This window comes from Gorilla gorilla, chromosome 14, assembly GCF_029281585.2.
Source record: "Gorilla gorilla gorilla isolate KB3781 chromosome 14, NHGRI_mGorGor1-v2.1_pri, whole genome shotgun sequence".
In the NCBI taxonomy this organism is placed as follows: Eukaryota; Metazoa; Chordata; class Mammalia; order Primates; family Hominidae; genus Gorilla; species Gorilla gorilla.
In genome coordinates, this window is record NC_073238.2 from 64,040,722 (window position 1) to 64,065,972 (window position 25,251).

General features: G+C 43.4%; 1 protein-coding gene across 5 annotated transcripts in view; it reads right to left on the reverse strand.

The window, feature by feature from the left end:
- RCBTB1 (RCC1 and BTB domain containing protein 1) overlaps nt 1–25,251 on the reverse strand; it is a 57,870-nt gene that overhangs the window by 13,363 nt on the left and 19,256 nt on the right. For 3 of the 5 annotated variants that reach the window (XM_031001339.3, XM_031001341.3, XM_031001337.3), the window contains 7 exons: nt 21,714–21,880; nt 21,178–21,328; nt 14,649–14,815; nt 10,237–10,395; nt 6,896–7,003; nt 6,050–6,192; nt 4,166–4,356 (listed from right to left, as the gene is read on the reverse strand). In XM_031001339.3, the coding sequence (XP_030857199.2) occupies nt 4,166–4,356; nt 6,050–6,192; nt 6,896–7,003; nt 10,237–10,395; nt 14,649–14,815; nt 21,178–21,328; nt 21,714–21,839 (1,045 nt within the window). In that variant the 5' untranslated portion in view covers nt 21,840–21,880. Of the gene's footprint in view, nt 1–4,165; nt 4,357–6,049; nt 6,193–6,895; nt 7,004–10,236; nt 10,396–14,648; nt 14,816–21,177; nt 21,329–21,713; nt 21,884–25,251 lie in introns of all 5 variants that reach the window. The other 2 variants (XM_055359853.2, XM_031001338.3) reach the window with 1 other exon arrangement.

The window sequence follows — 25,251 nt, forward strand, 5'->3', positions numbered from 1 at the left end:
CAAGGAGGTGCAAGAAACAAACTTACCACTTAAATGGTAATGCTAAGCGGTCATGTTCTCAAGCAGAGAAACTCTTTCCTAAGTATCTGGAATCTAAACATCTCTGTTAACCCTAAAAATCACTATATGCATAATCCTTACTCACTGTCTAAACACAGAGCAAATTCACTTAGAAACAACACCTACATGAAGGGAACAGTTTTATAAGAACACACGATCACCTTACCTGATAAGAATTGCTGTTGTGGTTATATGTTAAGTAGAACTGTGTTACTACAAGGAAAAGTAAAGGCACTTGTACAAATTCCCAGAATGCTTTCTTGTGTTTTATATGTATGAAAGAAGAAAAGAAGTAGAAAAAGGCTAATGGGGAAATTTTTTTAAATTCCAGAGATCCTCACCAGGCATCGAATCAAGCTGCTATGGATACACGAAGCAGGTTTCAACTGCCCACAGCTGAGTTAATAATCAGTGTCTTAATCAAAGACCTCAGCTTCCAAGCCTGGGATGAACCATTTGCCCTTGGTAGCCTGCTGTTACCAGAGCAACTCCTAGAGGAGGGACAACAGCTAAAACCTAGGCTGAAACTCAACAAATGAGCTTATCCGCAAGCTTTATCATCAGACTCTCCCAAGGCATTACCTTTCACCTAAGCCCTGTGACCTTAACTGACAGCCCTCCCTCCACCCCATGCAATGCAGAGCTCTCCTGGCTACAGAGGAAAGGTAGAAAACCTCTCAAAAGTCAGGCTTCCCCTGACCTTGCAACCTGGATCACTGGTGGGTAAAAGAATACAAATGACTAAGATGGGCCAAAAGTCCAGGAGTCTAGATTGCTACCCCCACCCATCCAAAAAAAACCCACTTCTCATCAGTGCTTCAACTTCTGCATCCAGTCTTAGGCTGAAATGACTCTTTCTCCTCTTTGCTCCTGGCAACAAGTATAGTACATCCTTTCAGAGAAAAAATCCTCCTCAAAGGGGTGAATTCACCATGTGACTTTCCTTCTAACACTCAGATGAGATCACAAAGTGAGAGGGAAAAAACACTTTTGACTTTCAGTGGGTGGAAGGGAAAGAAGTTATCTAGGACAGCAGTCCCCAACCTTTTTGGTACCAGGGACCAGTTTTGTGGAAGACAATTTTTCCACAGACCGAGGCGGGGAGGAGGATGGTTTGGGGATGATTCAAGCACATTATGTTTATTGTGCACTTAATTTTTATTATTGTTACACTGTAATATGTAATGAAATAATTACACAACTCACCATAATGTAGAATCAGTGGGAGTCCTGAGCTTGTTTTCCTACAACTGGACGGCCCCATCTGGGGGTGATGGGAGACAGTGACAGATCATCTAGGCATTAGATTATCATAAGGAGCTCGCAACCTGTATCCCTCGCATGTGCAGTTCACAATAGGGCTTACGCTTCTATGAGAATCTAATACCGCTGCTGATCTGATGGGAGGTGGAGCTCAGGCGGTAATGTGAGTGATGGGGAGCAGCTGTAAATACAGATGAAGCTTCGCTCACTGCCACTCACCTCCTGCCGTGCGACCCAGTTAATAACAGGCCACGGACCAGTACAGGCATATGGCCTGGGGTTTGGGGACCCCTGATCTAGGAGGATATAGTCAATGACCATATTTTTTCCAAACTTAACATTTAAATTGTTAGGACATTTGTTCTGAAAAGAATGCGTGTGCCATTTTAAGATATAAGAACTGGGGAAGCCTTTTATAACAAGTCCAGGTTAAGTAGTATATACAAATCTGAAGATGTGTACAGAAGTGCTTCAGCTGGGTATGCCATACATGTGCAATTCTGGCCAAATAGTCCCATTCAGTGAACCAATTATTTTCCAATCACAATACTCACTGCAAAAAAAAAAAAATACTGTATTATACCTAAAGAACGTGGCAAAATAAAGTGAAAGGGAGTATTCAATTGGTTTCACTTTAAGGCAAGCTTAACTCTTCCTAAGCATCCTTTTGCCTCCATGCCCATGACTGGTCACCTAATTGGGACAACTCCACCTGTCTGACACACCTAAGCATGACGTTTTAGAAAACTAACCTTCAATATCAATTGCTGAACAACCCAAACACCTTAACTGCCAAGAACTACATTAATATTCAAGCACAGAGCATCATGACCCACTTATTCCCTCTGCTTATAAATAAAAGAACAACTTAAAAGAAATATGCTAGCAAAAAGGCAAACATAAACAAGAAATAAAATAAAAAGATTAAAGTCACCTTGTAAATGGCTACTCAGTTTTAAGACATCCTAGCTTTTTCAGCCAATAATGGACTCTTAAAGAAGACAATAGTCAGAAAAGGTACAGATTATGTAACCAAATATCACCCCAAATTCCACTACCCTTTATAATACCTCTGTTTTGATGCCCTTCTGAAACAAAAGAATTTGAAATCAGTTGAAAGACAAAGATAGAAAGAAAGAAGATGGGGTTAATGTGTCACCTTAAAAACCACAAGTTGTTTGCTTTTTTTATTGAGACAGGGTCTCGCTGTGTCACCCAGGCTGGAGTGCAGTGGTGCGATCACAGTTCACTGCAGCCTTGACCTCCCAGGCTCAAGCAATTCTCCACCTCAGCCTCCTGAGTAGCTGGTACTACAGGCAGGCACCACCACTCCTGGTTATTTTTTGTAGAGATGGGGTTTCGCCATGTTGCCCAGGCTGGTCTAAAACTCCTGAGCTCAAGCAATCCACCCACCTTGGCCTCCCAAAGTGCTGAGATTACAGGTATGAGCCACCACACCCAGCCGGTTCTTCATTTTTTTGAAAGTTCATTTTTGGACCAGGCGCAGTGGCTCACGCCTGTAATCCCAGCACTTTGGGAGGCTGAGGCGGGCGGATCACGAGGTCAGGAGTTCCCAACCAGCCTGATCAACATTGTGAAACTCTGTCTCTACTAAAAATATACAAAAATTAGCCAGGCATGGTGGCACGCGCCTGTAATCCCAGCTACTCAGGAGGCTAAGGCAGGAGAACTTGAACCTGGGAGGTGGAGGTTGCAGTGAGCCGAGATTGCGCCATTGCACCCCAGCCTGGGCAACAGAGTGAGACTCCGTCTCAAAAAAAAAAAAAAAAAGAAAAGAAAGTTCATTTTTGATTGGTATTATATCAAGTTCTGTAAGAAATCTAGTATAACAGAAGTGCTTAAGAACAGGCTACCCAAAAACTTATACAAGAACAGTCATGACAGCACTACCCACGAGAGTCAAAGGTGGGAACAACCCACATGTCCATCAACAGTTAAGTGACAAACAAAATATGGTGTATATATATAATGGAATATTATTCAGTCATAAAAGGGAATGAAATACAGAGACATATTACGTCAATGGGCCTCAAAAACATTAAGTAAAAGAAGCCAGACACATGGGTCACATATTGTATGCTTCCACTTATATGAACTCTCCAGAGTCGGCAAATCCATAGAAACAAAAAGCAAACTAGTGGTTGCTACGGGTTGGGGGGAGAGGAGAATGGAGTGTGACTAATTAACATATAAGGGCTTTCTTTTGGGGTGATTAAAACATTTTAGAATTTGACATAAAGGGTGGATGTAGGCCAAGCACAGTGGCAGGTGGATCATCTGAGGTCAGGAGTTCGAGAACAGCCTGGCCAACATGGTGAAACCCTACCTCTACTAAAAATACAAAAATTAGCTGGGTGTGGTGGCTGGTGCCTGTAGTCTTAGCTACTTGGGAGGCTGAGGCAGGAAAATCGCTTGAACTCGGGAGGTGGAGGTTGCAGTGAGCCGAGATTGCGCCACTGCACTCCAGCCTGGGCGACAGAGTGAGATTCTGTCTCAATTAAAAAAAAAAAAAAGGTGGATGTACAACATTATGAATGTTCTAAACGCAACTAAACTGTACCCTTTACAATGGTTAACTGCATGTTATGCGAATTTGATATCAATTGAAATGAAAGCATTTATGAGAGAAAATTTAAAGTTCATGGTAATATTTTATAATATATGAATACATTTGATTATGCACATCTATTTTGACGGAAGGTATGAAAGCTAATAGAGAATAAAACATTCTGAGAGATCCCAAAACCAGCAAAGACACAGGAAAACTGGTCAGTTGGTAGTACCATTCTTCCTGGGTGGAGGTGGCCCTGCACTTTCTTACCCACAGACAGGAGGCGCCACGAGACGGCGGGAGTGGCAAAGCAGGCAAACACGTCGTCGGTGCAGGAGAAGTGGGTGAGGTGCGGGAGGATCACGGACTGACCCCGGCACTGGCCCCACATGTACACGTGCCCACCCTGCGTCTTGGCTGCAGACGTGTGGGCAGAGTGACAGGCTGCAATCTCTACCACCCTGAAAAGTTTTAAGAAAAATGCATGTTACTTCATGATCACAGAAGCCCACAGCACACCACACAAGGCAATTTAAAAGTTCATGCTTGCAATACTTCAGAAAACAACAGTCCAAGTTCCAGGGACACTAGCTGCCAAGTCACAGCAACAAAAGCAATAGATCAGGGCAAGAGCACTGTTCTCCTTTCCCAAATGCCCACTTCTCATCCTCAGCTCACTGTGAGTTAGGACAGATCACACAGACCGCCGAGGAAAACTTGGAAAACAGACCAGCAAATCCAAGCAAATGAGGAAAGTGGACACTGAGAAAATGCCCTAACAAATGTGATGGCTTAAATACCATTTCTTTTTTTTTTTCTTTTTTTTTTCTTTTTTGAGACAGGATCTCACTCCGTCACCCAGGCTAGAGTGCAGTGGCATGACCATGGCTCACTGCAGCCTCGACCTCCCAGGCTCAAGCAATCCTTCCACCTCAGCTTCCCAGACCATAGCTGCACCACCATATCCGGCTAAGTTTTGTATTTTTTATAGAGACAGAGTCTCGCTATATTGCCAGGGCCGGTCACCAACTCCTGGGCTCAAGTGATCCTCTGCCTTCGCCTCCCAAAGTGCTGGGGATTACAGGTGTAAGCCATCGTGCCTGGCCCATTTCTTTATAAATATAACTTCTTCTCTCATCTCCTACCAGAGCTCAGAACACTCATTGGGCTGATAAGCATTGGCTGGGGGGTCACGGGCTCTGAACGTTCCAATCCAAAAGGAAAACAAGCCAAACTTACTATACTTCTCAGTAGTATGCTTCCTGGGTAAGGTCTCATAATCAGAAGTCAGCACTCCAGGACACAGGAGGTAAGACCTTACAATTAGGCTGAACAATAGCAAGCATCTATTCCAGTAACACACATTATATCAAATCAATATTTAAACAGATAATGTCCTTTCAAGAGCAGATTTATTTAAAAGTTGTTTTACTTGGCTCAAAGTAAAAGTTTATATTACACCATAAACATCAACATGGCCATAGACCTTACTTGTCTTCCATACTAAAAGGGCAACAGCAAGACTGCAGTAATTATACCAAGATGCATTCACACCTATCAATCACAGGTGGTTATTTCAGAGAGCTACATAAGAATCATATCAACCTCATGTTCATTCTGGCTACTACTCAAAACACTTTTGCATAGGCCAGGCACGGTGGGGCTCATGCCTATAATCCCAGCACTTTGGGAGGCCGAGGTGGGTAGATCACTTGAGGCCAGGAGTTCAAGACCAGCCTGGCCAACATGGCGAAACCCTGTCTCTACTAAAAAATACAAAAATTAGCTGGGCATGGTGGTACACACCTGTAATCCCAGCTACTCAGGAGGCTGAGGCAGAAGAATCACTTGAACCCAGGAGGTGGAGGTTGCAGTGAGCCGAGATCGTGCCATTGCACTCCAGTCTGGGTGACAGAGACTCTGTCTCAAAAAAGGGAAGGGAAGGGAAGGGAAGGGGGGAGGGAGAAGGGGGAAGGGGGAAGCAGGGAGGGAGAAGGAGGAAGGGGGAAGGGAGAAGGGAAGGTTATCTCTTTTGTCCAAAATGAGAATGTTAATAAACAGAAGAATCACAAAGCCAAACACCACAGCTCTGCCACACACAGCCCCAAGGCCACATCGCACACACAGTCCCAAGACGTGGCACAGCCAAGTTACCTTTCTTTCTCCACCATGATGTGTGCTGGGCTTAGCAGGTTATTTTTATTGCCAGTTCCCAGCTGCCCATATGTGTTAGCTCCCCAGGCATAGAGCAAGCCCTCATCTGTTAGTGCTAGAGTATGTGCGTAGCCGCAGACAATCTGCAAGTAAATTGAAATGGTTACCATTAGCAGGAAAACAGGAAGGGCAGGGAGAACATCTACTTAAAGGCTACAGCCAGCTTCTGCAGAATGCCAAATCATCATCAGGGGTGGACTGACATTTGCTGGAACATTAAAAAAGCATTAGAAGGCCGGGCGTGGTGGCTCATGCCTGTAATCCCAGCGCTTTGGGAGGCCAAGGCAGGCAGATCACAAGGTCAGGAGATCGAGACCATCCTGGCTAACACGGTGAAACCCTGTCTCTACTAAAAATACAAAAAATTAGCTGGGTGTGGTGGCAGCCACCTGTAGTCCCAGCTACTTGGGAGGCTGAGGCAGGAGAATGGCATGAACCCGGCGGGCGCAGGTTGCAGTGAGCCAAGATGGCGCCACTGCACTCCAGCCTGGGACACAGAGCAAGACTCCGTCTCAAAAAAAAAAAAAAAGCATTAGAAAAGCCTAAACCTTAGGCTACTGAATTTTTCCATTGTTTTTTTTTTTAACTTGTCGAGCCTGTTTTGCCAACACCATAGTCTTGCTTCTCCTCGTGGGAAATTAGGGAAGATATAATATTAAATATGAAAGATGAAGGCATAGAGTATTGCCAGAAAAGACTGACTGAAGAGTAAACCTCCAATATTTCTCCAAGTTAGAGCAAGGAAGGTAGATGGGAAGCCACTAACTGAGAGTGCACCACACGTACCTGGTTCACACACACGCTGTGCAAAGCTGCCACTCTCACAGGGGTCAGCTGGTTGCCATTGTTTCCCAAGCCCAGCTGACCGTTGCCATTGTAACCCCAGCCATATACCTTAGAGAGGACAGAAGGGAGAGAGTGAGATTTTTAAACTGCTGGTAAGAAGGAAGAGACAAAAAAGCAGCCCATCTAAGCAAATCAGATACTTCCAGCACCTATATTCTACTCTATGCTCCTGCAACTGATCTCCAAACAGAAGCTATTTTGGAGAAGGGGATGACAGAATTGGCATCAGTTTCTACTCCATGACTTACTAGTTAGATAGTCTGGGGCAAGTCACTCTTTCCTGTTTCATACATGAGGAAGTTGAGCCTCACTAACAATTATTAAGTACCTACTGTATGTCAGAACACTCTGAAAGGTACTAGTTTTTGGTCACAGTTTAACAGGTGAAATAGATACATGCAAATTTTTTGCTGATGGGTAGCAAGTGCTACAATAGGTATAATCAAGGCACTGCAGAACAGCAAGGAGGAAGGCTTTACCTCTAGGAAGAAAGATTAAGGAAGACTTTTCAAAAAGTGGAGATTGGAGCAGAGCTGAAGGATGAAGGAGAGCAAAAACATTCCAAGCAGAAGGTATTGACTGTGTTAGAAGCTAGTTTAGAAGATAAGTAGGTGGGCTTGGCTGGACACATCTGCGGTAGTGGTAGAAAGACTAGAAGAAGGCTGGGTGGGGTAGCTCACGCCTGTAATCCCAGCACTTTGGAAGGCCAACGTGGGCGGATCACAAGGTCGGGAGATCGAGACCATCCTGGCCAACACAGTGAAATCCCATCTCTACTAAAAACACAAAAATTAGCTGGGCATGGTGGTGCGTGCCTGTAACCCCAGCTACTCAGGAGGCTGAGGCAGGAGAATCACTTGAACCCGGGAGGCAGAGGTTGCAGTGAGCCAAGATTGTGCTACTGCACTCCAGCCTGGCAACAACAACAACAACAACAACAAAAAGACTAGAAGGAAAGGCAAGAGCTCAGAGGGAAAGTGATAAAAAACATACCAGGGAAAGTGCAATACATCTATAAATTTCTCATTGAAATATTAATTTAATTTGCATTTTTGAAAGATAATGCTGGCCACAGTATGAAAGATGATGGAGCATATAAGGCTAGAGGCAGGAAGAACCTTTAGGAGGTCATTTCTTCTCTCGTTAGCAAATAGGTGAGCTCTGATGAGGCTCTAAACTAAGGAGTGACAGCGGGATCATGAGAGGGAAAGCAGAGGAAAGAGGATTAAAAATAGAAGACTTCCCAGAACGTGACAGTCCCTTGGATATAGAGTGAGAGGAGGCCCGTCTGCTGAAAGTAACAGAGCTAGGCATAGGTTTGACAGGAGTGTTAAAGGTTCCAAATAGCCATAGGAAAAAGTACTGACCAGGAACAAATAAAGGCCTTGCTCAAATTACAAACCCAAGATTTGTGGTGGCATCGAGCCCCACAGCAATGTAGGGCGGCAGACATAGACTGGGGCTTTTCAGGGTAACATGATGGAGGGGAAAGGGGGAATGGACTTTAAGGGCCTGGGGAGAGATGGTTAAAGGCACTTTCACCCAGTGCCAGAAGTGTAACAGACATGAACTTTCTGGAGAGAAATTTGGCAATGGCTATCAATATTTCAAATGACATACTTCTTGACCCAGAAATTCTTTGGGAATTTATTCTATAGAAATACTTGTATAAGTGTACAAAGATACACATACACAGAGTAACACAGAAAATCACCACAACTCTGTCTATAACAGCCAAAAATTAGAAAACTGACATGTTGATCAGTAGAGCTCTGTATGTGGGTCATTCGCAGAAGCCAAAGTCAACAGCCATAATGATGGAAAGCCGCATAAATGGTCTGATCATAGACACAGATAAACACAGGATGCTATACAGGGGAGCGGGAAGCAGGCTGAAGAATAGCAGAGAAAAGCTGCAGTAGGTATAATCATCCCATTTTTTTAAAAAAACATAATTATACTCACCCATATATAATTGTTTAAGGGAAAAGTCCAAAAAGATATGCATGAAACTATTAACAAGATTGGGAAAAGGTATTCACTTTTTATTTTATCTGTTTCACTTGTCTTCCTTTACTTTGTTAAAATAACCACATAATAATAACCTAAAAATTAAACTTATTTTTAAAAATAAGAGAATACTGGAATGGAGGATATTCAACGGCCATCCCAAGGAATTCTGAAGTCATCTTCATGATACTGAGATTGATTTTTTAAAAAATAAGTTAACATAAGGTCTATGCATAAACTCTAAAGCACCCTAGCGCAGGGGTCCCCAGTCCCCAGGTCATGAGCCGCAGGCCGGTACCAGTCCATGCCCTGTTAGGAACCGGGCCGCACAGCAGGAGGTGAGCGGCGGGCAAGGGAGTATTACTGCCTGAGCTCCACCTCCTGTCAGATCAATGGCAGCATTAGATTCTCATAGGAGCACAAACCTCATTGTGAACTGCACAACAAGGCATCTAGGCTGTGCACTCCATATGAGAATCTAACTCATGCTTGATTGATCTCAGGTGGAACAGTTTCATCCCAAAACCATGCCCCCAACACCGCCATCTGTGGAAAAACTGTCTTCCATGAAACCAGTCCCTGGTGCCAAGAAGGTTGGGGACCACTGCCCTAGCACACCAATGCATGATGCCAAAACATCTGTGTCCAGGGTAATATCTTTGTATAATTTTCCTGCACTAAAATATGCATAGGTAGTAAATGGCCTATTTAAGTGGAAGCTGCATCCAGAGACTAATTTCATAGAAATAACCATCAGCTCAAAAGTGACCACAGTAGGGGGTAACTAAAGGGAGAGTTGTTAAAAGTAGCTAACAACCGTCAGGACCCCATAAAAAATCTGCTTTTGCAAGTTGCTTCCTCCTGTGAACATTCAAGATATAGGTAGGTAGTTCTACAAGGACTTCGTCAGTTAATTTAAAAATGTACAGTTGACATTTTTTCATTGGAAGAGAAAGGTAGGATTAAATTCTTTAATCTATTACATTAAATATCACGAACAAATAGCTATAGGCATTAGGCTCTTTGGATCTTGCAAAAAATACAACTTAGACATATAGAATCTTTACTTTCAGGTAAATCCTGGAATTTAGAAAAGTCATACTGAGGAGCAAAAAACCTCCAGCTCCTCAGTCAGTAATCAGTTAACTTTCAATGGAGCTACCAAAACAAAGCACTCTTCCTTCTTCCATCTGATACATTCACCTTGTGAAGAAACTGACATGTAATTGAAAAAGGAGGTAAAAAGGGAAATGGGAGTGGAGACACCTCACCTCGCCATTGTCCAGAACAGCCATGGATGAAGTCTGACCACAGGCAATGCCAACTACCCTCTTAATATGTAAACAGTTTGTAACTTTTCGAGGAGTTGGTTGATTTGCTGTAGAACCTGATCCCACTTGGCCACAGTTGTTATAACCCCAAGCAAATACCTACAAGAGAAAGAAAAAGGAAAAGGAAAGAATAGTCAGGGTGAAAAATTCTACACCAACACAAATAATCATAAAAATTAAAATTAACCTACTTAATGAGTACTTAAGATGTGCTAAACGGTTCTATATGCTTTACACACATTAACCTATTTAACCTGCCTAGTAATCCTGCAAAGTGACCCTAGAGTAGGTAGTACCCACTTTATACATCTCCATTTTATACATGGAAACTGAAACATGAGAGGTTAAGTGACTTGCTTGAGGTACCAAAGCTGGTAAGGAGCGCTAAGAGAATTTAACCCCAAGCAGTCTAGCTATGCTCTTGACCACCATGCTACATTCCCTCTATAATTTGTGTGTGTGTGTATACACACACAACTACACATACACACATACGAATGTGGCATCAATAAGAAATGCGGTATATGCCACATAAGTATCAGTGATGTAAAACATTTGCTCAACTCTTTGGGCATAAATATTCATTGTTTTCCATGGAAACCATTCTTTTTGTTTTGCTTTGGTTTTTTTTTTTTTTTTTTGAGATAGAGTTTCGCTCTGTCCCCCAGGCTGGAGTGCAGTGGCGCGATCTCAGCTCACTGCCAGCCCCGCCTCCTGGGTTCATGCCATTCTCCTACCTCAGCCTCCCAAGTAGCTGGGACGACAGGCGCCCGCCACCATGCCCGGCTAATTTTTTGTATTTTTGGTAGAGATGGGGTTTCACCGTGTTAGCCAGGATGGTCTCGATCTCCTGACCATGTGGTCCACCCATCTCGGCCTCCCAAAGTGCTGGGATTACAGGCGTGAGCCACCGTGCCCAGCCTCATGGAAACCATTCTAAACAAGACTATAAACAGAGAGATGAATTAGGGAGGGAGGTGTTGGCAGTAGAGGAAATAATTTCCTCCAACATTAGGAAAATGTCTAAGCCCCCACTCCCCACCCTGCTTCACGTGGCTGCAGGAGGTGGTCCACGTATATACTGAGTGTGGCTTCCATGATTCTTGTCTGATGCTGGCCAAGGCAACAACAGTAGAGCCCTCTGGTATATGTGTTACAGGTTCATTTCACAGGTACAAAACAAATAACCTGCAACACCTCCTCAAAGTATATTCACATAAATATCTAGTTTAATTATGCAAATATTAATATTCAGTATAACTATTCAAAGTACCATATGCTTAAGATTAAAATAAATCAAGAACCCAGCCTGCACAAATTAGCAAGTTTGAGCTAATTCAGCAATCATTCTTCTGGCACTTCTCAAATACAGCACATTCCCTTGCAGTGCTGCTGACTCTTGTTTAAAAACTGGGGCTGTAGTTCCACTAACCAAGAAATGGACTAGGAAACAGTGGATCTAGGGCATGAGGCCTGTGTGCTATGCCTGGCTCCAGCACATCCCAGTCATGAAATCTTGGTCTCCCTGAGCTTTTGGGTTTGTTCACTTATAAGTTGTCCTACTTAATAAAATCTCTTTAACATCACTGAGGGACTTCAAAGAGAGGAACAGTATGATCTAATCTGTGTTAGAAACCAGAGAGGACAGCAAAGCAAGACTGGACAGACGGATCAACTTAAAAGATACGGAATAGAAGGGACTATGGCAGTAGTCTAGGCAGGGAATGACAAGACTTGACCAAAGGCAATGGAAATGGAGAGGAACAAAATGGAGGAACAAAAAGACAAAGGAAATGGAGAGGAAATGGAGATGGTACAAAAGATTAGAAGACAGAATCAATAGGATGAGTGACCTTTAAGATAAGCGCAACTTGGGGGCTGAACAAGTGTTACAGTACCTACTAGGAGGATAGTAAAGTTATTTTTTCCAAACTCATTACATATACTGAAAAATAAAATAGACCTTAAGGATGGGGTCACTAAAAAAAAAAGTACAGAACACTGTCACACATCTGAGCTATAGTCTTAGCAAAGAGCATGGGACTCAGCTGCCTTAAAAAATGAACTCTAGGTTGGGTGCGGTAGCTCACACCTATAATCCCAGCATTTTGGGAGGCCGAGACAGGAGGATCGCTTAAGCCAGGGAGTTCAAGACCAGCCTGGGCAACATAGTCAGATTCTTGTCTCTACAAAAAAAAATTTTTTTTTAAAAAAGAATGAATTCTACTGCCATCAAAAGTGTAATCTTGATTATACAATACACGTTATGCTACAGAGAGAGTGCACTCCCACAAGGTTTTTAGCTACATGCACAGGGCTACAATATTCACACCACATCAAGTACAAATATGGTCATTAAAATCAGAGGATTTTCACAATAGCCAAAAGTGGAAACAATCCAAACATCCATGAACAGATGAATAGACAAACAAAATGTGGCTTACAGCAGGTCCTTGAAAAACGTCATTTCATTCAACATCATTTTGTTATAACTCTAATGAGAAAAAATGTCAATTCCCGGCCAGGGCCACTGTCTGTGGAGTCTGCATGTCCCATGTCTATGTGGGTTTTCTCTGGGTACTCTGATTTCCTCCCACACCCCAAAGCTGTGCAGACTAGTTTGTGTCTAAGCTGTATACATGTCTCAATGATTCTAGTGAGAGTGAGTGTGGGGGTATACATGAGTGCACCCTGTGTCCTGTCCAGGGCTACTTCCCACCTGGTGTCCTGCGCTGCCAGAAGAGGCTGTGGCCACATGCAACCCTGAACTGGAACAAACGGGTTGGAAAATGAATGAATGAATAAATGAATACAAATTATTAGAAAATAAAAATTCACAAAGTAGGCTTGTCGTGGTGGCTATGCCTGTATTCCCAGCACTTTGGGAGGCCGAGGCGGGAGGATCACCTGAGGTCAGGGGTTCGAGACCAGCCTGGCCAACATGGTGAAACCCCGTCTCTACTAAAAATACAAAAAAATTAGCCAGGCATGGTGGCAGGCGCCTGTAATCCCAGCTACTCAGGAGGCTGAGTCAGGAGAATCACTTGTACCCAGGAGGCAGAGGTTGCAGTGAGCCGAGATTGTACCATTGCACTCCAGCCTGGGCAAGAAGGGTGAAACTCCGTCTCAAAAAAAAAAAAAAAAAAAAATTCACAAAGTAGACAATAACTGTACAAATGCATAACAATAAACAACACAGTCAAATACCCTCAGTGAGCTGTCACATTTGTGATTGTTTGCTTTTGAACTGTGTGGCGGTAGGAGGTGCCCCTTGTAATTTTTGCTTTGCAAACATTTATTCCTTGACTTAACCCACCACCACTATGATCACCCCAACTCAGTGATTCACCATAAATTGGGTAAATAATTCTCTTATTGCTTTTATTAATCTTTGTTAAATATATGTATTAGTTTGCATTTATTTCAATGTTTAAGAAGTGGTTTGGGTCTTCAGAAGTTTGGTGATGTCTTTGTGACCAGAAATATACCATAGGAATTTAACTCTTGTTTTTATCAATTAGCCAATGGTAAAACTGGTTTCATTACATGACTTTTTGCTTAAAGTTGTAGTTTCCAAGAATCTATCAATGACATTATGTGGGCACTTACTATATGTATCCAATGGAATATTATTCAGCCCTGAAAAGGAATGAAGAGAATCCTATCATATGGTACAAAGTGGATGAACCTTGAGGATATTATGCTAAGTCAGATAAACCAGTTACAAAAGGACAAACATTGTATGATTCCACTTACGTGAGGTACCTAGAGTAATCAAACTCAAAGAAACAGAGTAGAAAGTTGTTGGCTGGGCGCGGTGGCTCACGCCTGTAATCCCAGCACTTTTGGAGGCCAAGGTGGGCAGATCACGGGGTCAGGAGATCGAGACCATCCTGGCTAACACGGTGAAACCCTGTCTCTACTAAAAATACAAAAAATTAGGCGGGTGTGGTGGTGGGCGCCTGTAGTCCCAGCTACTTGGGAGGCTGAGGCAGGAAAATGGCGTAAACCCGGGAGGCGGAGCTTGCAGTGAGCAGAGATCGTGCCACTGTACTCCAGCCTGGGTGACAGAGTGAGACTCCATCTCAAAAAAAAAAAAAAAAAGAAAGTTGTTGTCAGGGGCTGGGGGAGGACAGAATGGGAGTGAATGTTTACCAGGTACAGCGTTTCAGTTTTGCAGGATGAAACAGTTCTGTGGGTGCATGCTGGTGACGGTTGTATGACAAGGTGAACATACTTAACACCACTGAACTATACACTTAAAACTGGTGAAGCTGGTAAATTTTATGTTACTTGTTATTTACTGTGATTAAAAAAAAAAAAAGAATAAAGAATAAAAGCAGCATACTTACCTCTCCATCAGCTGCCAGAGCCATTGAATGATGTGAACCACAAGCCACTTCCACCACTTGCTTGATCAAGAGATTGGTACAGACCTGGACGGGAGCAATGCCTTGGTTGGTTGTCCCATTCCCAAGCTGGCTATATCCATTGTGGCCCCAGGCATAAACCACTCCATCTGTGCACACAAAGCACACAAAAAATCAGCTCCAAAAAGAAATAGTAACCCTGTACTTTCTTCCCCAGAACTTCGTACAGCTCCTTCTCCAACCTTCATTTCTCTCCCATTGCCCCCTCCTCTCTATTAAGTAACCACGGATGGAGTAAAGGAGAGAGAGATGGGTGACAGAATGGGATAGACAGATGCAAAATCTTTAAAGAAAAAACTTGGTAATAACATAGAAAGATCAGTTTTGTGATCAAAAGCAAAGTTTACGTATGCAAGAATTAGGCTTTCTAAAAACTTTGATTCATCTCAATAGTTTCTGTGTCAGATGCCAAGAAAAAGGCAGATGATAAGAAAGCTCGATGTTAATGTTTACCATTGCTTAACCAAATACCAAGTCACGGGGAACCCACAGCGGGCGTGTGGCTACTCGCTCACCAAGTACAGGGGAAAGAGATAGACTGTTTACAAAGGAAACAAAAGTCCCAGGGCTTCTTTGAAGCAGACTATTTTATTTTAGTGGCATGAAATGTGGCTGAATTTTTTTTTTTTTACATAAAACAACCATTTTTTTGCGCTCATTTATTCTGTGTCAGGAATTTGGACAGGGGACAATGAAGATGGCTTGTCTTTGCTTCACTGTGTGTGTGATCTCAGGAAGATTAAAAGGCTGGGGATGACTTGAGAGCCGAGGACTAGCAACACCTGGAGGCATTGTCACTCACACTGCTGTGACTATCTCTGGAAAGCATAATCAGCTTATTCTAACAGATTCAACTCAGGAACAGCCAAATGGGGGAGACACACAGGGTAAGGTATGCGAGGCTGAGGGGTGCACGGAGCTCCCATGCCCTCCCTGGCATGCCACCCCCTCCCAGCACCTTGATGTGGTCACCAACCCGGAAGCTCATCTGTCTGAATTTTTTTTATAATGACTTTATCTTTTCTGAGATTCTGATGAAGACAACTTTTCTTGTGTTATCTCTTGAAGTACCATCGTTTCAGGCATTTCTTTCCACAGCACCCCCGAGTGCCAAGGGCAGGTCTCCCAGAGTTACACATTCTCCTCTTATCTTTCCCATGGTAATAAAACATCCCAACCTATTAAGGACAGTCTGCCTGGCAACAACACTCAAGGGCAACAGCAGAAATCCAAGTATTACAGTTAGGCTGCTGGTCACTCACAGCAGTCCCCAGGCAACCAGGGGAAACAGACTTCTACTTATCTACTGTAGAACGAAGACAGCCCACACAAACTCAGAGTCCTCTTCCAGGTGACATGTGGCTCACAAGAGCCGTTCCCTCCTACAGAAATTATGACAGAAACCATAAATGGGAAATTTCTTCCTGAGAAAGATGAGGCTTAAGACTGAAAGAAAGAGTATGAAACACAAAAAGTATGATCCATGATATTGTGTTAAAAGTTACGGCAGGTGAAAGAAAGTCCAAACTAATGAGTGTTTTAACCCCTGAAAACAGAAAAATAGACTTAAATAGAGAAATGCATACCTTGTTCTTGGATGGAAAAATTCAGTATCATAAAGATTCTAGTTTTTCCTACATAAACTTATAAAGTTTAAATAGCAATAAAAGCTTAAAGTTACTTTCTGGAGGTAGACAAATTGATTAGAAAGTTTAATGGGAAGAATAAACAAACAAGAATAAATAGGAAAACCCTACAAAAAAAAAAAGCAAGAAGGTAGCTAATTCTACCAGTTACTAAAACCTATAACAAGTTTCTATGAGGCTGGGCTTGCCTGTAATCCCAGCACTTTGGGAGGCCGAGGCAAGTGGATTGCTTGAGGTCAGGAGTTCAAGACCAGACTGGCCAACATAGTGAAATCCCATATCTACTAAAAAAAAAAAAAAAATACAAAAATCAGCCAGGCATGGTAGCGCGCACCTGTAATCCCAGCTACTCAGGAGGCTGAGGCACAAGAATTGCTTGAACCCAGGAGGCGGAGGTTGCAGTGAGCTGAGATTGTGCCTTGCACTCCAGCCTGGGCAAAAAGGATTCTATCTCAAAGAAAAAAAAAAAAGGTTAATTTTAAAATAACCTGTAATTCTAAATAATCTCAAATAGAAGATGCTGAACCCATGAAACAATAGCAACAAGTTCTGGAAAGAAACATTTAAAGATCAAGAAAGAACACTTGGAAATAAAACAATGGGAATGTTAAAAATTTGACATAAGCGTTGTAAGATAAAGTTGAAGAAATTTCCCAGAACACATACGGGAGAGAACATTTTTTTAAAATCATGAAGATCAGGCCAGGCATGGTGGCTCCCACCTGTAATCCCAGCACTTTTGGAAGCTGAGGTGGGAGGATTGCTTGAGCCCAGGAGGTTACAGGTGTGAACCACCTGCTCACACAGTGAGGCTGCAGTGAGCCAAGATTGCACCACCGCACTCTAGCCTGGACAGAGAGACCCTGTCTCAAAAAAAAAAAAAAAAAAATAGGAAGATCACTCCAGAATCTCTAACTTTCTAAGACAAATTCCATAAAGGAGAAAACAAAGAAGAAAATTTTTCTTTTTTTGAGATGGGGTCTCACTCTGACCCTCACTCTGTCACAAAGGCTGGAGTGCAGTAGCGCAATCATAGCTCACTGCAACCTCAAACTCCTGGGCTCAACTGATCCTCCTGCCTCAGCCTCCTGAGTAGCTGAGACTACAGGTGCGTGCCACCATCCCCAGCTTTTTTTTTTTTTTTTTTTTTTAAGAGACATGGCCTCGCTATGTTGACCAGGCTGGTCTTGAACTCCCGGCCTGGAGCAAACGTCCTGCCTTGGCTTCCCAAAGTGCTGGGATTACAGGCATGAGCCACCACACACAGCCAACAAGGGAAACTATTCATGAAATATTACAAGAAGAAATTTCCAGAAATGACCAATACAATAAATTAAAAATTACACCAGAGTACAGAATCATGATTATATCACAATACTTAAAAAAATAAAAATAAAAATAAAAAAAAGATCCTTGAAGCTTCCAAAGAGGAAAAAACAGTCACATACAAAATAGCAAAAGTTGCTGGGCATAGTGGCTCACACCTGTAATCCCAACAGTTTGGGAGGCCGAGCCACAAGGATCACTTGAGCCCAGGAGTTTGAGACCAGCCTAGGCAACATAGTGAGACCTCGTCTCTACAAAAAAATTTAAAAATGAGGTGGGAAGATCGCTTGAGCCCAGGAGGTCAAGGTTGCAATGAGCCATAATCACTCCACTGTACTCCTGCCTGGGTGACAGAGAGAGACCCTGCCTCAAAAAAAAAAAAAAAAAAAAAAAAAAAGGCCAGGCACAGTGGCTTACACTTATAATCCCAGCACTTTGGGAGGCTGAGATGGGTGGATCACCTGAGGTCGGGAGTTCAAGATCAGCCTGGTCAACATGGAGAAACCCTGTCTCTACTAAAAACACAAAAATTAGCCAGGCATGGTAGCATATGCCTCTAATTGTACTTGGGAGGCTGAGGCATGAGAATTGCTTGAACCCAGGAGGCTGATGTTACAGTGAGCTGAGATCGTGCCACTGCACTCCAGCCTAGGCGATAGAGCGAGACTCTGTCTCAAAAGAAAAAAAAGGAAAGAAAGAACCAGTGTGATGCCAGAAGGCATGATTACGCAAGGCAAAAGTGAGATAATCACCTTATTATGCTCAACTCCAGTTATATTCATACCACATGATGATGCTCAGATTTGGATTTCACAGCTCCCTTGAGAAAGATGCAGAGAACCTGAAGTAGATTCAGTTAGGAGTTACAGGCACTTAGAAGGCTAGATACTAAAACCTGTGACAGCATTCTAGGAAGCTGTGATTCCTCAGTCTAGACAAAGAAAGGCCGGGATGCAAATCATCTCCCAAATGCCACCCTAGACAATTATCCAACAAAAAGCTGAGGACTTCAGAGAAAGAGAGCAAGAGTTAATGTATCTAAAGTATAAAAGGAAGCATTTAAATAGATAATGAATTTTCAGAGAGTGTTGGGTGCCCACAGTACAGATCGATTACACACACATACAAAATGTCCACTCTCCCTTAGTGATCTTGAAGAGGCAGAGTAAAAAAGGACAAGAACCTATCAACCTGCATCCCCGGTTCTTTCGATATGGCAACTACATGAATGCCAGAGAACAGACAAAGATTTCCCAATTCAAGATGCAAGCAATGCACAAAGAAAGGAAAGCCAGGTAGCATCTGTGTTTAGAAAAAGGTACCGGCCGGGCACAGTGGCTCATGCCTGTAATCCCAGCACTTTGGGAAGCCAAGGTGGGCGGATCACGAGGTCAGGAGTTCGAGACCAACCTGGCCAATATGATGAAACCCAGCCTCTACTAAAAGTACAAAAATTAGCCGGGGCGTGGTGGCACGCGTCTGTGGTCTCAGCTACGCGGGAGGTTGAGGCAGAAGAATCGCTTGAGCCCAGGAGATGGAGGTTGAGTGGGCCGAGATCATGCCACTGCACTCCAGCCTGGAGACAGAGCGAGACTCCTTCTCAAAAAAAAAAAAAAAAAAATGCCGGGCGCGGTGGCTCACGCCTGTAATCCCAGCACTTTGGGAGGCTGAGGCGGGCGGATCACGAGGTCAGGAGATCGAGACCATCCTGGCTAACACGGTGAAACCCCATCTGTACAAAAAATACAAAAAATTAGCCAGGCATGGTGGCGGGCGCCTGTAGTCCCAGCTACTCGGGAGGCTGAGGCAGGAGAATGGCGTGAACCCAGGAGGTGGAGCATGCAGTGAGCCGAGATTGCACCACTGCACTCCAGCTTGGGCGACAGAGAGAGACTCCGTCTCAAAAAAAAAAGAAAGAAAGAAAAGAAAAACGTACCAAAGGAACCCTGAAAGTTGCATTGCAGAACAAAGACCAGTGAGCTATTAAGGAATAGGATTGGAGCTGTCCCGCTCCCTCTCCCGCTCCCGCTCCCTCTCCCTCTCCCGCTCCCTCTCCCTCTCCCGCTCCCTCTCCCTCTCCCCACGGTCTCCCTCTCCCTCTCTTTCCACGGTCTCCCTCTGATGCCGAGCCGAAGCTGGACTATACTGCTGCCATCTCGGCTCACTGCAACCTCCCTGCCTGATTCTCCTGCCTCAGCCTGCAGAGTGCCTGCGATTGCAGGCGTGCGCCACCACGCCTGACTGGTTTCCGTATTTTTTTTGGTGGAGACGGGGTTTCGCTGTGTTGGCCGGGCTGGTCTCCAGCTCCTAACCGCGAGTGATCTGCCAGCCTTGGCCTCCCGAGGTGCCGGGATTGCAGACGGAGTCTCATTCACTCAGTGCTCAATGTTGCCCAGGCTGGAGTGCAGTGGCGTGATCTCGGCTAGCTACAACCTCCATCTCCCAGCCGCCTGCCTTGGCCTCCCAAAGTGCCGAGATTGCAGCCTCTGCCCGGCCACCACCCTGTCTGGGAAGTGAGGAGCGTCTCTGCCTGGCCGCCCATCGTCTGGGATGTGAGGAGCCCCTCTGCCCGGCTGCCCAGTCTGGGAAGTGAGGAGCGCCTCTTCCCGGCGGCCATCCTGTCTGGGAGGTGTACCCAACAGCTCATCGAGAACGGGCCATGATGACGATGGCGGTTTTGTCGAATAGAAAAGGGGGAAATGTGGGGAAAAGATAGAGAAATCAGATTGTTGCTGTGTCTGTGTAGAAAGAAGTAGACATAGGAGACTCCATTTTGTTCTGTACTAAGAAAAATTCTTCTGCCTTGGGATCCTGTTGATCTATGACCTTACCCCCAACCCGGTGCTCTCTGAAACGTGCTGTGTCCACTCAGGGTTAAATGGATTAAGGGAGGTGCAAGATGTGCTTTGTTAAACAGATGCTTGAAGGCAGCATGCTCGTTAAGAATCATCACCACTCCCTAATCTCAAGTACCCAGGGACACAAACACTGCGGTAGGCCGCAAGGTCCTCTGCCTAGGAAAACCACAGACCTTTGTTCACTTGTTTATCTGCTGACCTTCCCTCCACTATTGTCCTATGACCCTGCCAAATCCCCCTATGCGAGAAACACCCAAGAATGATCAATTTAAAAAAATAATAATTAAATAAATAAATAAATAAATAAAAAAGTTGCATTGCAACCACAAATCCACTGAAAAATTAGGCTGGAAGGACCATTCATTTGCTATATCTAATCTTCCACAGCTTTATGGAAGCAGTCGAAAACCTCAGAAGTTTGCCTAATTTGCAAGACATCCTATAGCTTTTCCAGAGTTAGCCCGAAGTGTTTAACTTTCACCTGCTTTATGTACTTCCTCTCAGAAATTAAGAAGCAAACAATCCAAAATCAGTTATCTGGTATAGCCCTATCTCCCCTAAGCTTAGAATTAACCGGTCAATTTCTTACAAACTGAAAAGTTAGATGGGTTCCCTCCTTACCTTCGGTGCTGAGAAGAACATGTGGTCCACTCCCGTAACTGAGGCTTTTAATCTTCTTTCCACATAAGCCTTCTAGCTTTTTGGGTACAAGTGTACTCTGGTTATCTCCAGTTCCTAGACAGTTACTATAGTTCAGTCCAAATACAAAGACCTAGAAAATAGATAGTTTTTTTTCTGAGTCTTTTGACCGAAAGCTGTATTAAAAGCTCCCTTCTCTCCTCTGAAAATAAGACATTTCAACTACAGAGCTCAGGAGGTGAAAAGAGACTGATATGGTTGTTAAGAAAAATTCAACCTCTGTGGACATTGCTTACGTTTCAGAATGTTTGTCTATATTATGAAACTCAGAGTGCTATGGAGTAGACGGGTATTAAATCAAGAAACTGAAAAAAGAGAAACTATCAAAGCCATAGTCTTCCTGAACTTCAGGATCTCTTTATTTATACCCCGCCTTTTCTCCATCTTTGAACTGGACACTTTGAAGACCAATTGCCAAATAAGTCCTAAAACGAAACTAGGTTTTAAGAGACTCTTACCTCATCATTGTCAGTAACGTACAGTGCTTCACTGGCTGAGGTGCCGAAGACACACGCCTTCCGAATAGACGCGATCTCTTGAGAGGAGAGTAGAGTGAAGATGGGCCACTTTCCGACATCCACCATGACTCTGGCTTCAAGCAATTCCTATAAATAAGCCGACATCTCTGCTGGAACAGAAAGGATTCCAGAAAAAAATTAAATAGTCACTGAGCTAACTTTCAAAAAAAAGACCTGTTAATAAATACTAACAAAAGCTGATTCTAGAATAAATGAACTACCTTTGGTTACATGGATCACTCACTTTCCCCCAGCCATGTGTGCAATCCCTCCTCCACCTTCAAACCCCGGCCTTTCCTACAAGAGAATAACGTGCAAGAACTAGCTGTTTGTCTTGCCCACTTCCTAGTCAGTGCTTATCTATTCCACATGTGCTTCCAACTCACCCTCTTCTTAGACCTCTAAAAACAGCCAAAGCAGCAGGTCAAGACCAAGTTCTGGCTCCAGCACCTCCAACAGCACACAGAGGGTGCCTGCAGCTGGAGCATGCTTAGCCAAAGCCTTGTCCCCACCCACCAGAGATATTCTTCCCACTAGCACCAACTCGGATGACAAGGATCAGCTTCAGCCCCAGGTATCATACCACAAATTCAATGAGGATTAAACGCCGTCAAATCAGGCTATTCATTGTCCCTTCATAGCCAGACTACTGGAATAACATTTGAATGTCTTGACAAATCTGTGTGCAGGTGGAGGGGGAGGTATGGGTGAGGACAAGTAAAAGATTTGTCAGGGGAGTAATACATGAAAATGGGAAAAAAACTTTGGTTTCAAATGGACAAAAGGGGATAAGAAAGAAAGTCTCCTTATCATCCCTCCCTGACCCTCTCCTCAAAGGCCACCACTGTTCCCAGTGATCTGTAATTCCTTCTGGAAACAGTGCTCATGGAAGTACTACATGTATGCATAGGTGTATGTGTATCTTTAAAAACAAAAGCACAAATGGAAGTTTTTTTTCCCTACTTAACAGTACATCGGGGAAATCATTCTATATTAGCACACATAGACCTGCTACATTTCTTTCCAATGGTACTATAGCATTCCATTACATCGATTTAGCAATTTACCTTATTTTCTACTGAGAGACATTTAAGTCAATTCCAGTCTTTTGCTAGAACAATAGTGCAATTGTTGCCTGCACATTATTGTATTGACATGTCTTGTTTTATACAGAAATTTCTAAAATAAATTCCTAAAAATGAAAATTGCTAGGTCAAAGTCTAATAGCTATTTTACTGTTACTAGCTATTAATATTTCAAACAGTCTTCTATTGAAGTAGTGGCCATATATAAAATCACCATGGATGTAGGATGGCACCTGTTTACACGCACCCTTCCCACACAGCGTACTCTCATGGTATTTCAGTTTTGTTTAAACTGGCATTTCCCTGTGATGAGTAGAGTTGGATGTCACTTAAAAAAATAATCAGGCCGGTGGGCGGTGGCTCACACCTGTAATCCCAGCACTTTGGGAGGCCAAGGTGGGCAGATCACGAGGTCAAGAGATCGAGACCATCCTGACCAACATGGTGAAACCTTATCTCTACTAAAAATACAAAAATTAGCTGGGCATGGTGGTGTGTGCCTGCAGTCCCAGCTACTCAGGAGGCTGAGGCAGGAGAATCACTTGAACCCGGGAGGCGGAGGTTGCAGTGAACTGAGATTGTGCCACTGAACTCCAGCCTGGTGACAGAGTGAGACTCTGTCTCGAAAACAAAAAATAATGATCAGAATAATTGCAACAATAACAACTAACTTACTGGGCACTATGTGCCAAGCACTATTTTTAGAAAATTTATATTTATTCATTCATTTAATCCTCACTTTACCAATAAGGAAATGGAGAAAAAGATTTTAAGAATCTGCTCAAACTTGTAAGTGGCAGAGTCGGGATCTGCACCCAGGCAACCTGAAGCCTGAGTCTGAACTCTTCACCTCTCACTCACATTTTAAGAGCCCACTGTCAGCCTTTTGTGCAAAGTGCCTATCTTCTTCTACTGGATCATTGTTCTTTTTCTTGTTCTTGATTTATAAGTATTCTTTGTATGGTAAGATGATCTTAAATGCTTTTAAAAGTGTAAAAATAAAGGCTGGGCGCAGTAGCTCACGCCTGTAATCCTAGCGCTATGGGAGCCCAAGCCGGAAGGACTGCTTGAGCTCAGCAGTTTGAGACCAGCCTGGGCAACATGGCGAAACCCCATTTCTACAAAAAATAAAAAAAATTAAAAAAAAAAAAAAAACGCCGGGCGCGGTAGCTCACTCCTGTAATCCCAGCACTTTGGGAGACCAAGGTGGGTAGATCACTTGAGGTCAAGAGTTCGTGACCAGCCTGGCAAACATAGTGAAACCCCATCTTTACTGAAAATACAAAAAAAATTAGCCTGGCGGTAGTGGCGCATGCCTGTAATCCCAGCTACTCGGGAGGCTGAGGCAGGAGAATCACTTGAGCCCAGGAGGCAGAGGTTGCTGTGAGCCGAGACTGCATCACTGTACTCCTTGTCTGGGTGGCAGAGTAAGAGACCCTGTCTCAAAAAAAAAAAAAAAAAAAAAGAAAGAAAAAGAAAAATTATTAGCCAGGCATGGTGGCGCATGCCTGCAGTCTCAGTTACTCAGGAGGCTGAGGTGAGAGGATTGCTTGAGCCCAGGAAGTCAAGGCTGCAGTTGAGCTGAGATCACAATGCTGCACTCTAGCCTGGGTGACAGAGGGAGACCCTGTCTCAAAAAGATTAATAAAATAAACAAAAAGGAACAAGATGCCCCTCAAACGACCTCTTGTGCCTCTTACAAAACAGATGGAGAAAGGAGTCATAAGAAGTCAAGCCATATAAAGCCATACAAGCAGGTAAGTAAATTTCAATAAAATCCAGAAGCAGGTTTTCCTGGAATTATGAACCATATCGAGTTAGTCTTCAAAATGTTTAATTTTACATGACACAGAATTAGCCAAAAATATGACTCACCACCTTTAAAATTACAACACAAAAGGTAAGACATTCAAAACCACACAACTTCCTGACAGCAGCACAATTATTCTAAAATCATTAAACAAATATGGGCAACTCTGCCCTAAGGGTTTGGTAATCTACTGCAAGATCAAGCTAACCTTCATAATGATGGGGCATTATTATACGCACTGACTTCACCCACTACTAAATCACATGAAGCTTTATTTTACAAGGTATTTCTCCAAAGACTTGTCATTTAAGAGTCAATTCAAGAAACAGGTCATGTATCTTACATGTCCATACCCATCATAAAAGAAAAAGGCATCCCTAACAGGCTTGGTAGAGTGGTAACAACAGAGTGCTGAGGCCTGTGTCCCAGGTTTGCTTTTAAAATCAATCAGTATGACAGCTGTTTGCTGTTTTGAGCCTGGGTTTCCCCCAAACCTAGAAATTTGTCATTTTATGTTCAAGATATAATGAAGAAGCTGGGTGATTTCTTGAACGGATAAGAACAACAGAGGCAGTAATATTGG